The sequence below is a fragment of the Neomonachus schauinslandi genome, chromosome 7 (genome assembly GCF_002201575.2).
Source record: "Neomonachus schauinslandi chromosome 7, ASM220157v2, whole genome shotgun sequence".
NCBI classification, from domain to species: Eukaryota; Metazoa; Chordata; class Mammalia; order Carnivora; family Phocidae; genus Neomonachus; species Neomonachus schauinslandi.
Window position 1 is genome coordinate 150039546 of NC_058409.1, and position 16149 is coordinate 150055694.

General features: G+C 64.9%; 1 protein-coding gene across 1 annotated transcript; it reads right to left on the reverse strand.

Moving 5' to 3' along the window:
• Nucleotides 1-1041: 1041 nt before the first annotated feature.
• On the reverse strand, nucleotides 1042-15815 carry SLC6A19 (solute carrier family 6 member 19). Its single transcript, XM_021687109.1, has 12 exons — nucleotides 15583-15815; nucleotides 9790-9930; nucleotides 9002-9139; nucleotides 7163-7344; nucleotides 6687-6797; nucleotides 6344-6456; nucleotides 4733-4861; nucleotides 4492-4648; nucleotides 2705-2909; nucleotides 2448-2607; nucleotides 1428-1590; nucleotides 1042-1245 (listed from the first exon to the last, which is right to left on the reverse strand). The coding sequence occupies exons 1-12, from the start codon at nucleotides 15782-15784 to the stop codon at nucleotides 1042-1044; spliced, it is 1905 nt and encodes a 634-aa protein (XP_021542784.1). The 5' UTR covers nucleotides 15785-15815.
• Between the last annotated feature and the right edge of the window lie 334 nt (nucleotides 15816-16149).

The window sequence follows — 16149 nt, forward strand, 5'->3', positions numbered from 1 at the left end:
CCGGGCCTCAGAGGGACGCCGCAGAGTCTTCCAGAGCTCATGGCCTAGGGGCTCGAAAAGGCCAGTCCTCATCGTGGGCACCAGGGCCCCGACCTTACTGTGAGCTCCTGAGTCAAGGGTTGACAGCAAGGCGAAGGGCAGGTGGCGATCAGACTGGATCTGAGGGGCCAAGGGAGCATCACGCTCCCGCCTCCCGCAGGCTGGGCTCCCCACTACGCTGCGGCTGCGACCGTCCCCCGGCGTGTGCGGGCGTGGCGGGACCCAGGCTGCTGTGGGCCCCACCACGCCCATGACAAGGGCAAGCAGCAGGGCACCGGGGCTGTGTGCAGACATGTGTACACAAACACACAGGCACCCAACATGTCTATACAACACACACACCACAGTCATGCACACCGCACATGTATGCACACGCCCACCGAGTCCTCGTGCACGTGTGCACACATCCTCGGACATGAGCACACACATGCACACACACATGCTTCCATACGCTCACACGCATACACACTTGCGCACGCACACACACTCATGCATATGCACACGCAGTGCACACACGCACACACGCATGCACACACATATACACTTATGCAGTGCACACATACTTACACATGTGTGCGCGCGCACACACGCAGTACACACATACACACGTGCGCACACGTGCATGCATACACACTTACGCAGTGCACACTCACGTGGACACACATGCTTACACACGTGAGCACACGCACTCATACACACTTGTGCAGTGCGCACTCACGTGCACACATACTTACACATGTGTGCACACGCACACTGCACACGCACACAGTGCGTTCACGTATGTACACGCTCGCACATGTATGCACTCGCGTGTGCACAAACAGTATACATAAACACACGTGCTTGCACTCACATGTGCACACACACCCCCACGCTTGTATATACACATACGCATGCAAGCGCTTGCACAACATACACACCCACACATGCACACATGCACACATGCACACACTCTCACACGTATGGCCCAGATCCTCCCTGACACGTGCTGGGCCGGGCCGCTCAGGACTTCAGGTCCCCGTTGATGGAGGCCATGGACGGCCCGCTGACCAGACCCTGGCCGTCCCCTGGCCTCTGGCAGCGGTCCCTGAGGAGCTTGTAGATGGCAAAGCCGGGGATGGCCAGGCAGGGCATCCCAGCCACGATGACGACCACAGCGTACACCCAGCCCGGGTAGGTGACCTTCTGGGATTTGGGAAATTCCTCCTGGGGAGAGAGCGGTGGTGAGCAGCCACGTATGCAGCCTGCGGGGTCTCCCTCAGGCAGATGCCCCTCCCCTGTGGGTCACCGCCTGGCCCTTATGGGGGAGGGGAAGGACACCCCAGGGTCCCCAACCCCGCAGGGAGCACAATGCCCCACTGCGCCTCCGCGGCAGCCCCATGGCTCACATAGGCAGGGTCCCAGACGCTGTATATCAGCTCCTCTTTGACCTTGACCACGAAGAAAAACAGGAAGATGACCAGCATGAGCAGTGGGCTGATCACTCTCCACGTGACTTGCCAGAAGATGTTGGGCTTGTGGCCAATCATGAACTCAATGTCTCTGTTGAACCTGGACACAGGGCAGGAAGGAGGCCATCACCGGGGGCGTTGATAGGCCTGTGATCCTGTCAAGGCAGAGGGTAGCTGGCCGTCCAGCCCAGACAGATGTCACCGTCCACGGTGCCACAGCCCAGTCTTTCTCTGACCGGAGACCCGCCGCCTCCAGAAGAGCCTGGTTTGCGTCAGAAGCCGGCTCGGGAGGCCGGCGGCACCCTCTGCTGCCCCACGGTGCCACCAGCCTGTCAACTCGCCCCGGGGGCTCACGCAGAGCCAGGGTCCGTGCTGCTGGGGGTGGAGGGCAGCCCGACCGGCAGCCCCGTCCCAGCCTCCCTGACAGATCTCCCCTCCCCCAGGGCTGGTGGCCTCCCCGGGGCCCCACGGGGCAGCCTTGATCCCCGCAGCAGGAGCCCCTGCCCTGTCCATGCCCGGCCCTCACGTCCGCTGCCCGCACCCCAGCCCCTGGGACCACTCTGCCCCTCCTGGTCCCATGTTCCCGCGTCTCAGGCCGCCCGCGTGGGACGCAATAGTGCTTCACCTCCTCGTCTTGGGTTATGACTTTCTAAATCCTGTGGTCAGACCAGGGGGTCTGTACTTTCCTTCGTGGTTGCTGTTTGCTCTCCTCCCACCCCTAAGACTGCACGGCCCGTGAGTGCCCATGTCTGCCGGGTCTGGAAGCTTCGGGAAGCTGGAGGGAGCACCGTTCGGACTGCTCTGGCGGGCATCGGTCCGGGACCCACCCCTCTGCCCTCAGCCGCGCAGGAGCCAGGCCCAGTGCACACGCGGCCCCGTATCACGGCGCGCTTGTCCCTGAGTGCCACCCTGCTTGCCCCTGTCGGGAGCCTCCTGCCGCTGCGGCCTCCTTCCTACCTGTCCACGCCGTACACATAGACGACCGCAAACATTTCGCAGAAGGCGATGACGAGCAGCGGGATGGAACCGGCATAGCTGTCCAGCAGGGACAGCCAGTACTGGCCAGAGTTCAGGGTGAAGATGAAGGCGAGCAGGTACGTCCCCAGGCAGATGAGGCCTGCGGGGCAGAGAGCACTGCCACTGCAGCCCGAGGCCCTGCGCCCGCACCACGGCCGCCCCCTGGGGGTTGTCCTTGCGGCCCCGGCCCCGCATACCTGTGAGCAGCTCTTTGGGCCACTTCTTAGGGATGATGTTGAGGTCCTGCAGGGGCACGACCACGCCCTCCATGTTCCCAAACATGGACGACAGGCCCAGGCAGAAGAGCATGATGAAGAAGAGCACGGACCACAGCGGGGACACGGGCATCTTGGTGATGGCCTCCGTGAAGACGATGAAGGCCAACCCGGTGCCCTCCACGCCCTGCAGGGGTGGGGGCAGGGGCGTCACGAAGGCGCACGCTCCCCGAGGACCCCTCCCCGTCCCTGTCCCTCCCTGGACAGCTCCCCACCCGCCGAGCCCCCACCATGCAAGCAGAAGTCTGATCTGAGCCATTTGGGGAGATGACCAGAACTTGTCCTTCAGGCCCAACTGTATTTTTAAAAGCTGAACTAGTTTGACGACTGGGAAGTGGCCCCACTGTCCAGCGGCAGTCAGGGCCCCGTGCTGCCCGGACACGGACACTGTCTTCTCCCTGATGCTTCCTGAGACGCTCGCCGCACACTCGGCTCGGAAGGTGGGGTGACCTCCACGAGGCCTGAGCGAGTGCCCTTGAGTGGATGCCAGAGCTGCGGCCAGTGGGCCCGGCGGGAGCGGCCGCGGCAGGTGCAGAAGCACAAGGGCTCCGTGCAGGGCCCTGGCTGAGCCTGTGGCCCTGCGTCTGGCCTCACATGGGTCCGCGAGATCCCTGCTGCGGCCCCTCCCTCTTGAGTGTTTCCTATGGGGCTGAAGGGCTAAGTTAGGGGCCCCGGGCCCAGCGCTCCCTGCAGGACATCCGCTCCTGTCCCTGGGACTCGCTCCCAAGTCAGGGGCCCCAAAGCCACCCCACAGCATTTGCATGAGTTCGGGGGAAAATGGGCTGCTGCCTTCCACACACGAACTCCTCCCTGGGGGGCCAAGCGAGGAGTTTGGGAGATTGCAGTGAACGGCCTCTGAGCACCCGCACAGAGGAGCATCACGCGCCCACGTGGACGGAGGGGGAGGGGGAGGTGAGCCGCAAGGTGACCAGGAGAGGCCAGCCAGCCTGGTGGCCCGGGCCAGGGCCGGCGTGGGGGGTCAGGACTCAGTGCCCCGGTGATGCTCGGCACCTGCACTGAGCACTGACTCCTCTGTTAGCTCGCTTCCAGAAGAGAAGGAATTCAGAGTCTCTGCTGCCCTGGGACCCCCTGCCCCTCATCCTGCACGCATCGGGGGATAGACTGGGTGAGGGGGCTCTCTGCTCGCCCTCCCCACACCTCGCTCCTGCAGGGCCTGACACCACTGGGACACAGTGCCAGGCCCCAAAAATGTGGGACATGCCCCCGAATATTGTGTGGCTCCAAAGAAGAAAATTGCAAAATTAAAATTAGTAAAGGTTGGCCCATAAATGACAACAGCATGCAAGCATCGCTCCTCATTGCGCTTGGCATTTAGACGTTCGAGCATCAGAGGACGGTTTGCAGCTACGTGGTCCTCTGCACTGTGACCGCCGAGGAACGTCAGCCAGCACGAAGGACTAGGAGTCAGCAGAGTGAAGCGAGTGGGGAGCTCGGTTAGGACGACTCTGCGTGTTTGTGGGAGGCATCCTGGTCCTCGTGGACATGGGGTGTTGGCCTGTCTCGCACCAGGCACTGCAGGAGGCCAGGCCCGCGTGGCCCCGGGTCCCTGCCTTGGCACCAGGCCCTGGACGCAGGCTCTGCGACTCCCAGGACCCCTGGCTCGCGGGGGAAGCTCGGCGCCCTCCCAAGGAGTCCTTCGCCCCCACCCCCAGCTCCCGAATCACAGGAGCACCACCCAGAGGCCGGACCTCCGAGAGGAAAGTGTTCATGTCGCAGGTCTGGAAGTGCAGCTTTGCGAAGGCCTCAGGGTTGGTGGTGCTGAACCAAAGCTTCATCTCCTCGAAGTTCTCCTGAGTCACGTTGCCCTCGGGCAAGTCGAACCCGTTCATGAGCGTCAGGATGTTCCTGGAAAGACAGAGGGGCTGGCTGCAGGCCCGGTGGGCTCCCTGGAGGTGATGTGCAAGCTCCCAGGGCAGGCGGGCCACCTACGTGCTGAAACAGTCGTCAAAGCGCTCGGTGGCGCGGAAGCCGATGATGGAGTAGACCACGGTGGCCGCATACACGGACGTGAAGCCGTTGATGATCGACACAATCACCGAGTCCTTCTCGCAGTTGTTGCTGCCGTGAGAGGGTGTCCAGTCACTGCCGGCCGGGCACGCCCACTGGCCCGAGTCAGCGCCCAGCGAGGACGGGCACGGGGCTCCCGAGGCCAAGCCACTGGCCCAGCGAGGAGGCCACAGCCACGGGGGGCACAGCCGGCCCACAGCCCACCCCGCTCTGCCCTTCCCGCCACCTACCCAGGCCCCCTGCAGCGCTGGCCCTGGAGACCCTTCCCGGGTCGTGAGGCTTCCAGGAGGCGGCTGGGCCAGAGCCCCCCATCTCCACCTGGACGCCTGAAGCCCCCCCAGCTCGGCGTGTCGAGAACACCGCCCCGACCACCCCACCAGCACCCGAGGCCAACATCCTCCTTCTGGATGCTTCCGGCGGCCGGCGGCAGAGTGAGATGACAAGTGTTGGCGAGGGTGAGCAGGGATCGGGCGCTGCTGCCCGGCTGGGGGGACCTGAAATGGGGTGGCCTCCCTGGAAAACACCCCCTCGAGCCCTTCACCCGGAGCAGGCCCGCCCCTGTGTGGGCTGCGGGCGGTGAAGGCATGTCTGCGCCGAAGCTCGACACAAATGTTCGCGACTGCCGGAAGGTGGACACAGCTCGCGTGTCCATCGTGGGCAGGCGGGCAAACACAGCGTGGCCCGTCCACGTCCGGGTACCGCTTGGCCATGAAAGGCAGGACGCCCGACACAGGCCGCGGCAGGGGTGGACACGAGGACCTCGTGCTCAGGGACGGAGCAGGACGCTGAGGACCCCTCCCGGCCGTCCAGAGGAGGCGAGTCCGTCCGGAGAGGGGGCGGGCGGGTGGCAGCGTGGGGCGGGGCCCCTGGGGCGCGCTCTGGGCCTCGTGCTGCCACCATGCCGGGAGCAGGGCTGCACCAGCAGCTGGTGTGCGCTGAGTGGGCCCACGGCCCCTGTGGGGAGCACCTGCTGTCAGTCCGTCCCCGGCTGCCTCCTGCACCCCCGGCCCCATGCCTTCCGTGTCCGCTCACGCGGCTCGTCTGTCTCTCTGCTGGACCACGGGTCCCAGCAACACGGTCCCGGGGCACCAGCTGGGGCACAAGCAGGTGCCCCATTAATGCTTGTGGAGATGAAGTGACACCAGCTATGTCCGTGGAGGCCCTGGGGGCCCTCGCGGTTTGGGCCCCTTTCACGTGGGTGCCAGTCCAGGGTGGGCGGCAGGGGCAGGCGCTCCTGGCGTCCTGGGTGAGCAGGCGTGATGGGAAGTGTGTGGGGGGGTCAACCCCAGGGCTCGCGATCGCTGGGACAGAGGCGCCCAGGGGAGGCCGGGTCGTAAATGGGTTTCCCTGGGGGTCCCTCACTCATGAAAGCCCTCCCAAGGCATCAGCCCGCCTCTTTGCACCCTGTGACCGCAGCCCCACAGGGACCCCGGGTCAGCAGGGTCACCTGCACGCCTTCCTTTGTTCACCCACCCCTCGTGGTAGGGAGGCCGAGGCACAGGGCAGGTGCGGCGAAGGTCCCCCCACACTCACTGCACAGAGTTGTAGCTGGAGAAGGAGATGAGGCCCCCAAAGGCCAGTGAGAAGGAGTAGAAGACCTGAGCCCCCGCGTCCAGCCAGGTGACTGGGTTGGCCAGCTCCGTGACCTGCAGCCAGACAGAGACCCTCAGCTATGCCCGAAAGGACTGGGGACTGGGACGCACGGCCCCTGGAGGTGGCAGCTGATGCACCGCCCAGTGGTGGCTGCCCTCAGTCCACACGGCCACTGTCGAGCAGACAGGCCCTGCCTGCACTCCACAAGGGGCCCAGGGGGGCCGTCCCCCAGCCTGGCCTCCCCTGTGCCATCTGGGCCCTGGGCCGACCTCGGGAGACTCACGTTGGGCGTGAAGAGGAACACGATGCCTTTGGTGGCTCCCTTCAGCGTCAGGCCGCGGATGAGGAAGATGGTTAGGACCACATAGGGCAGCGTTGAGGTGATGTACACGGCCTGTGGACAGGGCAAGTGTGGGACAAAGGGGCAGGCAGTGCCAGGCGGGCAGGGAAACCCAGGCTCTCAAGGAGAAGGGGCGATAGCATAGGACCCCTGCCCCGCCCTCCCCACGTGCCCCCAGCCCCCAGGCTCCAGGCAGGGAGGTGGGCCCCGCTCTCCGCGCCCCACCCTTCAGTCTGTAACTGTGGCTGTCTTGCTCCTCCCAGTTAGAGATCACGTGTGCACTTGCCCACGGCTTTTTGAGCTCATGCTTAAGAGCATGTGGGCAGTAGAGGCCCCTCCCAGACGGCGGGCATGCAGGACCAGGCCCCTCACAGCTGCTGAGGGTGTGGCGGCTCGGGCACCCCCACCCCCGTGAGCACCTTCCCGGTGGTCTCGATGCCCCGGATGGTGCACACGTAGAGGACGCTCCACGCGCAGGTCAGGCAGAGCAGGATCCACCACTGGATAGAGCCAGAGTCGCTGATCGAGGTGGAGATGTTGAGGGTCTCCCGGTACCAGAAATAGTCCACTGAGGAGCTGCGGGCACACTCCTCCACGTAGCCTGGGGGCGGGCATTTGCACACGTCAGAGCGTGTCACAGAGTGTGAGCCGCGGTGGGGGACAGAGAGCCCCGGGCCCAAGCTGTACTTTGAGATGGTGACAACAGGGGTGTCTGTGCACACAAGCATGCCTGTGCATACCTGTACACACGCGCACACACCCACACATGCATGCACACAAACACAGGCACACGTGTGTGCACATGCATGCAGACCCGTGTGCACATGCACACCCACACACGGTGCACGTTACGCATATATGTGCACACACGAGTTCACCTGCATGCAGACCCGTGTGCACATGCACACCCACACATGGTGCACATTACGCATATATGTGCACACACGAGTTCACCTGCAATGCAGACCCGTGTGCACATGCACACCCACACACGGTGCACGTTACGCATATATGTGCACACACGAGTGTACCTGCATGCAGACCCGTGTGCCTACGTGTGCACACACACACGCGCACATGAACATGCTCGCACCCAGTGTGGATTCACACAAATACAGGCACACATGTGTGCACACACATGCAAACGACTCGCACATGTGTGTGAGCACATGCACACCTTCATGCATGTGCACATGTGGGTGTGCACCCCAGGCCTCCACTGCCTGCCTTCTCCCTCTTGCCCCTGCTGCAGGCACACAAGAGACCCACAGGTTTAGCTGGGAGTCTGCCCTGGGCCAGGTGCTCTGCCATGCACCAGTCACGGGTCTCTAAGTTTCCCCAGCTGGGGCCCACCCCAGGCAATGGTGTTCAAACTCACACGTTCTCATCCCTGTGGCTCCCAGGGTCCTGGGTGCCCTTCTAGGCCAGCCTGACATCCTGCCAAGGGGGAAGCAGTCTAGTCCTGGAAGGCCCCCACCCCATCCCCAGAGTCAGGGACTATGTCCTGAATGGTCCCCAGGGCAGTGAGGGAGGCCATGGGGGTGGGCCCTGTCCTTTCCTGACCCTGAGGTGCCCATCCTGCCGGCCCCAACCCCAGCACATCTGATGTGATCCGTGCAGCAAACCACACTGGCCACTGTCCGCTAGTTGGACCCACACTCACAACACAGGCCGTTCACGTCCTGATGGGGCTGCATGCCCAGTGGCCCAGCCTAGCACTCAGCTCCGTGCCCCCATGGGCCACAGCCCAGGGTCTGCTCCCCCCTTCCCTGGGGGCCCCCCAGAAGGAGCAGATGATGAGGGGCGGGAGCTCTCTGCAGACAGAGCCTCCAGGGGCTGGGTGGGAAAGGCCAGTGGGGAACAGGATGCTGCCCCGGAAATGTCAGGGAGCAGCTCTCAGGGGAGCAGCTCTCAGGGAAACCCCACACACACCCTGCTGGCGACCTGGAACCCCGCTTCTGCTGCCTGCACCACGAGGCCAGGTGGGCAGGTCTCCCCCTTTCCTCCATAACAGCGGCCCCTCCTGAGAGGGAAGCCAGCATTTTTAAGGGCTTTTCTACTGCAATATGACTTTTTTGTTAATGCCCTGTTGGCTTAAATGTGCTTTGGTTTTTGCCAAACCTGAGCTACAGCCCTCCGGAATTTGGAAAATCAGAGGGCGGCTCTTGGTGGACGGTCAGCCCGCATGATCAAAGGTGGAGCTCTCTGCAGAACCAGTGGCGGTCCCCCACCCCACGCCGGCCTCCCCCGGGCCTCACCTGTCCGGTTGTCATTGAGCGGGCACTCACTCCAGGGCAGGGGGTCCTGGAAGGAGTTGAAGAAGTACCACATGACCCAGGCGATGATGGTGTTGTAGTAGAAGCCCACCATGAAGGACACGAACATGGACGCAATGCCTGGGGGGCCAGACGGTCACTGCTCAGGGGTGGGGGTCAGCACTGGGGGAGGGGTCAGCGCTGAGGGGAGGGGTCAGCACTGGAAGGAGGAGTCAGTGCTGGGGGAGGGGTCAGCATGGGGGGGAGGGTCAGCACTGGGGAGGGGTCAGCACTGGGAGAGGGGTCAGCGCTGAGGGGAGGGGTCAGCGCTGGAAGGAAAAGTCAGTGCTGGGGGAGGGGTCAGCATGGGGGGGAGGGTCAGCGCTGGGGGGAGGGTCGGCACTGGGGGGAGGGGTCGGTACTGGGGTGGGGGTCAGCGCTGGGAAAGAACCTCAAGGGTCAGTGCCCCTCTGGGTCAGTCTGGCCATTGCTGAGCCCTGATCTGGGCAGGGAGTAGGGACTCTACCCTCCCTGTGTGTCTATACCCTCCCATCCCCTGGGCGCCTGGGACTCAGGACGGCCTCTGCTGCCCAGCTGGTCTCTGGTGGCCGGGAGTGACGGGGTCTGGACCTGCGGCCCACGGTCCCCAGAGACCATAAGGAATGGTTTGCACAGGCCTGGGCGCCGAGCCCTGGGCCCCTCCCCTCCCTGAAATCAGGCAGAGAGAGCAGAGAGGGAAGGAGGGGTGCTTGCTGTGGAGCCTGGCTCCGGGCAGGGCCCCGGTCACACACCTAAGCCCTTCAGGGCCGGGTGGATGGAGCTCCAGACGCCCACGCTCCCCTTCCGCAGCCTCTGCCCAATGGCGAACTCCAGGTGCAGCAGGGGGATGCCCTCCAGGACCAGCAGGATGAGGAACGGAATCATAAACGCCCCTTCGTGGGGAGAAGACAGCGATGAGGGCAGGGGACGGCTCACGGGGGCCCCCTTTGGGGACACAGGTGTTTGTCGAAAGCGCCGGCAGAACGGTGGCACAAACACAGGCCTGGGACCTCACGGCCACAGGCGCCGTTTCACACGGGGCCGCCTCGCACCGCCTCCCAATGGTGGCGTCTGTCCGCTGTGCACCGCAGCTCCTGGGAATGAGCGGAGGTGTCCCTGTGGGGGGCCGAGTACGGGGAGGCAGGGCAGCCTCCACTCGAAGTGTGGAAGGGTCAGAAGGGACAGGTCCTGGGAGTCCCAGGAGCCCAGGGTCTGGAGGCTGACCAGGAGGTCGCGCACCAGGGGGGTCAGTCTGAGCCTTGGGAGGCCGCCCTGGACACGCGTGAGCACCGGATGCAGGGACCGCCCCCACGGCCGGGGGAGCCAGGCTTCACCGCCAGGGCGGGGTCACCAGGAGCCCCTGGCGTGTCTCAAGCCCTCCTGGCTTTGGTGCAGGAGAGCAGGTCCAGAAGGGAAATTGTAAAGGCAACCAGGCGGGGGTCTGGTCCGCTCCTCGCCGGCGCAAGTGCCAGGAAACCGGGGAGGCTCTCCGGGCGCAACCACAGTGCAGGACAGTGCCCAGCGGGACCTAGCAGAGATCAGCATAGCTGCGGTCCCCACAGGCTGGGAACTCGGGGCCAGGGCGCAGCTCTGCGCTGAGACCGGACACTTCCTGCTTCAGGACTGTTGAGAGCATTTGGGTCCCTGCCTGGTAGCCACGGGCGCTGGGCTCCCTGGACCCCCATGGGCTGAGCCCACTGACCTGGGATGTTTTCTCTGGGGATGCCCCTCAGTCCCTGCTGACCATCCCTGGACCCCCGTGGGCCGAGCCCACTGACCTGGGACGTTCCCTCAGTCCCTGCTGACCGGGGCCCAGCGGTGATCCGGCTGGGTGACGGTAGCTTCCCTTCCACCTGGCCCGGGGTCCTGCCCCACGAGGGCCATGCAGGGCAGCCCCAGCCCACTCTGCCCCCCATCCCCTGCCCCCACGTCCCTTCTCCCCATATTCTCCAGCCCCTGGCCCAGAGCCACACCATCCCCTCCTCCTCCTTTCCGGACTCGTTCCTTCTGTTTGTCCTTCTCACCAGATCTCTCACATCCTTCCCCTCCACCGCATCCCTCCCACCCCCATGCCTCCGCGGGCGGCCACCACCTCCGTGTGCTGGTCTCCTGGTCCGGGCGGGGCTCAGACCCTGATCTAGAGGTCCCCGGGAGAGGCAGGCAGGGGCACCATGTCCACGTGCACGTGTCTGTGTGTCCACACGCACATGGGAGTGTGCATGTGTGTCTGTGTGCATTCGTGGGTGTGTAAATATGTGTGGGTGAGTGTGTGTCCACATGTGTGCCCGTGTCTGTGCATGCCTGCGTGTGTGTGTGAGTGTGACCGAGCCAAAGCCCTCTCTCTCTTCTTTCCCCCCCACATATCCTCTCGTCCTTCTGTCTGTGGGGTCCTCCTGTTGGGAGGGTCAGGCCTCCGCTGTGGGTCGTCCTCGGTCCGCACGCGGGACTGCTCGAGTGGCCTCTCTCCCCACGCGGGGCTCCAGGGCCAGGCTCCTTCGGATGCTGGGACTGCATCAGAGCTGAGGTCCAAGTCCCAGGAACTCAAGGGGTGTGGGCATGACAATCACAGAAAAGCAAATCCAAGGGCGGGCACCAGGAGAGGAACAGCCGCCAGCTGGGTGTGGGAGCACAGCCTGGGGCCACTCACAGCCCAGCAGGACCTGCTCCCTGGGTCACTGTGTCAGTGAGGGTCAAGTTAAGATAAGAAAAGACTCGCCTCTCTAATGTCTCCTTAGGGGCTTGATTTGAAAACCTTTGAGCAAAATGACCAAGAAAGCCAGTCCATTTGGCACAAGGTTTGTAAGTGTCCTTCAATCCCATCCCCTTTCCTCATGATGCCACTCTCACCCACCGGTCTCCCCGCCCCTGCATCTCCAGCAGGAAACTCCTATTCATCCTCAGAGACCCCACTTGGAAAGCCCCTCCTCCAGGAAGCCTCTGTGGCCCCCTGTGCTCCCGGCACCCCTCCCTCACACGAGTTCCCCCAGGCCAACAGGCCGGCGGATCCCTGTGCGTCAGGCTCGGCTTTCAGTGGGCACAGCCAGTGGGGGAGGGGGTGGGAGGACAGGGGAGCGCACGCCCACACCACTCCCCAAAGGGAGCCCTCTGTGTGCCCACGGTGTGGGGCCTGCCCACCCAGCACCCCCAGCCCAGGGCAGAGGGACCTCGGCCCCTTCTTCTTTCCAGAGATGAGCACGTTCTCAAGCAACACCAGGTGCTCTTTCCAGATGAGGCCCCGGGGAATTCACGGCTCTACTTCTTCCCGTGGGTAAAGGTGGAGGAAGCAGGGAAGGACAGAGGAGGGAGGGCGGCCAGCAGGCTCGGTGGCGCCCGGATGCGGTTCCAAAGGTCCCAGGAGACGGACCTGGCTGTGCTGCCCGGGTGTGGGTACCGGTGGGCCGACAGGCGGGGGGGAGGCCGGCACCCACAGGAGACAGACACGCCGGTGCAGAAACCGGGCAGGGAAACAGGGCGGGGTGCGCAGGCTTCGTGGTCGGCGGATACCGTGAGACTGTGGAGACTCACGGGAGGCTCGAGGGGTAATCACAGGCCCTCACAGGCACCCAGGATGGCTGGGTTGATTTGGTTTGTACCAGGAAACGGGGTGTCGTGTCTCTGGGCTTGCAGACGGGATGAGGAGCAGACGTGTTGGGGGACCCGGCCTCCCAGGACGCTGCCCGTCTCCCCCAGGGGTCCATGGACCAGTGCGGCCCCTCCCACACGTGCCTCTCCCCGTGTCCCTAAAGGCAGAGGATGGCGGCTCACCCCCCACCCCCGGGCCTTCCGGGCCTTCCCGCCTTCTGCCCTCAGCCCAGACCAGACCAACCCCAACGTGAGACGTGCGTGCCCACAGGCTGGACAGCCATCTTGTGCGGCGACAAGGCCGTGGCCGCCCGCTCCGCCCTCCCTGGGTGTGGCCCACCTGCTGGCCTCCCTTCCAGAGGCTTGTCTGGTCTGGGGCGGGGGGGCCCAGTCAGCACATAGAGGACCGCACCGTGCTGCCCCGATCACAGCCGCCGCCGGGGAGTGCCGGGGCCAGAGAAGGTGGCCAGGGGCAGGAGCACCTTGGCCAGGGCCCAGAAGTCATGACCCCAGAAGGGGAGCCACCCTGGGTCCCACACTTCCGAGGGCCCTCCTCACCTGGGCCCACCTCACCCTAGAGCCCACATGCAGGCCCTCCCAGCCCAGGTGCGCGCCGGGTCGGCCCGGGAGGCAGAGGTGGCCGCGGACAGAGCGTGGGGGTGGAGGCTGGGGATCCCGCACCCAGGAGCACATCTCCCATCATCAGCAAGGATGGGGCTGGGGGCCGGAGATGGAACCTCAAGCACGGCCCCCAGACCAAGGGCTTCCTGGTCGGAGTGGGGCTTACCGCCCGCGGGCTGCCGTGATCTAAGTGTGCAGGCCATGGCGGGGGGCCCTCAGGAGCTTGCGGGGGGGCGGCGGCACAGGAAGGGCCCGGGAGGGGCGGCGCAGGCTCACCCGGGCCAAGGCCTGGAGGGACAGTGCTATTTGAGCTCACAGGGAGGAATCCCCCGGAGCGAAGCCCACCCTAAGGTGTGCGTGAGGAGGGGAGCCCTTGCCCAGAGAGCCAGCGGCCATGGCGCTGCGGAGCTTGGGAGAAGGGCCGTAGAGACCACACGGAGGACTTCCGAAGGCCTGCTCTGCACCCCTCTGGTTTTATGCCCCCGCCCGGCATCCCCTGCCTGGGGCCACACAAGATGGCCTCCCGAACAGAACACTGGAAAGCTTTCCCCGTTCCCACCCTCTTCCCGCTCTCACCCCACTCCCATCCCCATCCCACTCCCACCCTATTCCCCGTCCCCGAGCTATAGGACTCTGTGCTTCGCTGCCAGGGTGGGACCGGGGTGTGGGGACACGGCTACCAGGGGGCGGTTCGGGGACAGCCCCCTCAGTCCACAGTGTCTGGGGGCAAGGTTGCCACGCTGCCCCCATGGATTCAGAACGTGTGTGTGGCTGCACCCGAAAGCCCCCATTCCCCAGGGTGAATTCTCTGTGGGGGCCCCACAGCCTCTGGGATTTACTTGGTAAACTGCTCTGGCCCGTTGCCTTGAAGACCTCCAAGTCACTGTGAGCACGGTCCTGGGTGTTCCCCCGGGGCCCCGGGCGTGCCACCCACTCTCCTCCCAGGGGACAAGCATCTGGCCTCCACCCACAAAGTGGGTGCATCCCTAGTGGCCCCTGGGCCCCACACAGCCCTGGGGCGGCCCCTTTCCCCATGCAACTGGCTTTGCCCACCCCGCGGTGGGGGGGAGTCTGCCCTGTGCTGAGCTCCCAGTTGGAACGGAGCAAGGGTAGATGGGGCAGGGAGATGCTGGGACCCTCCCCGAGGGCGGTCCCTGGGGGGCATGTGACCAGGAACTCCCAGAAGGAAGGGGTGGCCGACATCAGGCACTCCACGTCTGGGAGTCCCATTCCAATCCCCCCCAGAGCCATGGCCCCAGCCTCCCAGAAGCGCAGGAGGGACCAGGGACTTGTAAGACACACCTTCCCAGACTTTGGGAAGCTCAAGCCCTGGGAAATTCAGGGCTGCTGAGGTTGCCCCAGGAGCAACCACTTCTGCTTTTCCTGAGGACACTTATATCCCGAAGCCCAGGTGAGAGCCTGTAGGTCCTTCAGAGTTAGAATGAAAATAACCCCTACTAACTCACATCACCGGAGCACCTGCATCCCCAGGGCAACCAGCCAGCCAGCTCGCAGGCCTGCCCCTGCCCCAGACCCATCTGCCTTCACAAACCCAGCCCCAGGCTGCGCACCCTCCCAGGGCTGGGGGCCAAGACAGAAGCCATGGACACGTGGGGGCCCCATCCCTGTAGTCCACAGGCCCTGGAAGGGTGGGCGAGGGGACAAGGCCATGAGGACACCGACCCAGCACCACTGGGGCATCAGTGGGGGAGAGGGGCAGCCTCGACCTGTGGAAGGAGGCCCCTGGACTCCAGGCAAGGCCCTCGGAGGCCTCTGGAGGTGGCAGGATGGGCTGAGGCCAGGGTGCTCTTCTGTGGGTCACCTGCTCCTGCCCAGCTCCTTCCTCTGTCCATCCAGGAACGTGGTGCCCAACTCTGGGCTTAGGACATGGATGAAGCACAGGGAGGGCTGAGCGTGGGGCCTCCATGGTGGACATGAGGACGGCTGGGCTCACTGCCCCGGTCCACACTCAGAGGAGGGGGCTCTGTCCAGAGGAGTGGCCGGCTCCTCTCGGACCCCCACACGCAGGTCAGATATGTTCTCCGAGAACGGGGCAGGGCTCCCCACACTTGGACACTTGGACACGCAGGGTCAGGACCGTGGGCATCCCTCCCCACCTGCCACGAGCCAGGAGCAAAGTGCCACGTAGGGCCCTGGACCACTTGCAGCCCAGCCCCGGGTGCAAGCGTGGCGGCTCATGGCGCTCTGAGGGAAGGCACGAGTGCGTGCCTGTCCTGCCCGCGGCCCCGGGGGTGCTGGGGCCCCGGGGGGATGGCGTGCTGCTCACAGCCAGGGCCCCAGCCTGCCGTCCGCCGTCCCCCGACCCCAGCCCCGCGGCCTACCTCCGCCGTGGCTCTGGCACAGGTAAGGGAAGCGCCACACGTTGCCCAGGCCCACGCAGAAGCCCACGCACGTGAGCATGTACTGGGCCTTGTTGTCCCACTTGGGCCGGGAGCTGGCCTCCTCCGTCTCGATGGTCTCCAGCTGACCCAGGGATGGGATCCGGTCCTCCAGGCCCGGGTTGGGCAGCACGAGCCTCACCATGGTGGTCGCCGGGCAGGTCCCTCCAGCAGAGGTAGGCGGGCAGCCGGAGGGTGAGTGGCCACGGGCCCAGAGCCTCAGTACTTTATAGGGAACCTTTGGCACCTTGCCCCAGGCACCTGGCGTCAGCAGATCTAGAGGTGAGTCCGCCCCAACTGTTAATGCCTTATCTGCAGAGGCGCCGCAGACCCTCCAGGGCAGCTCCCCAGGCACCAGCCAGCCCCTCCCGCTGCGCAAACGCTTGTCTGCCGGCCCCCACCCCCGAGGAGCTCCCAAGGCCGGACCCCCACCCCCACTCTGATAGGCCTGCCTGGCTCTGCAGGACGCTGCTCCTCCCTAGACCCTCAGTCGCTCTGCTCGCCGCCACA

Excerpts from the sequence above, each read along its gene's own strand:
- SLC6A19 (XM_021687109.1), bottom strand. The coding sequence starts at position 15,784 with ATGGTGAGGCTCGTGCTGCCCAACCCGGGCCTGGAGGACCGGATCCCA. Across the intron at positions 6,798-7,162 it reads GCATCGAGACCACCGGGAAG|GCCGTGTACATCACCTCAAC; the intron begins GTGCTCACGGGG and ends CCCTGTCCACAG. Across the intron at positions 6,457-6,686 it reads TGTTCCTCTTCACGCCCAAC|GTCACGGAGCTGGCCAACCC; the intron begins GTGAGTCTCCCG and ends GTCTGGCTGCAG.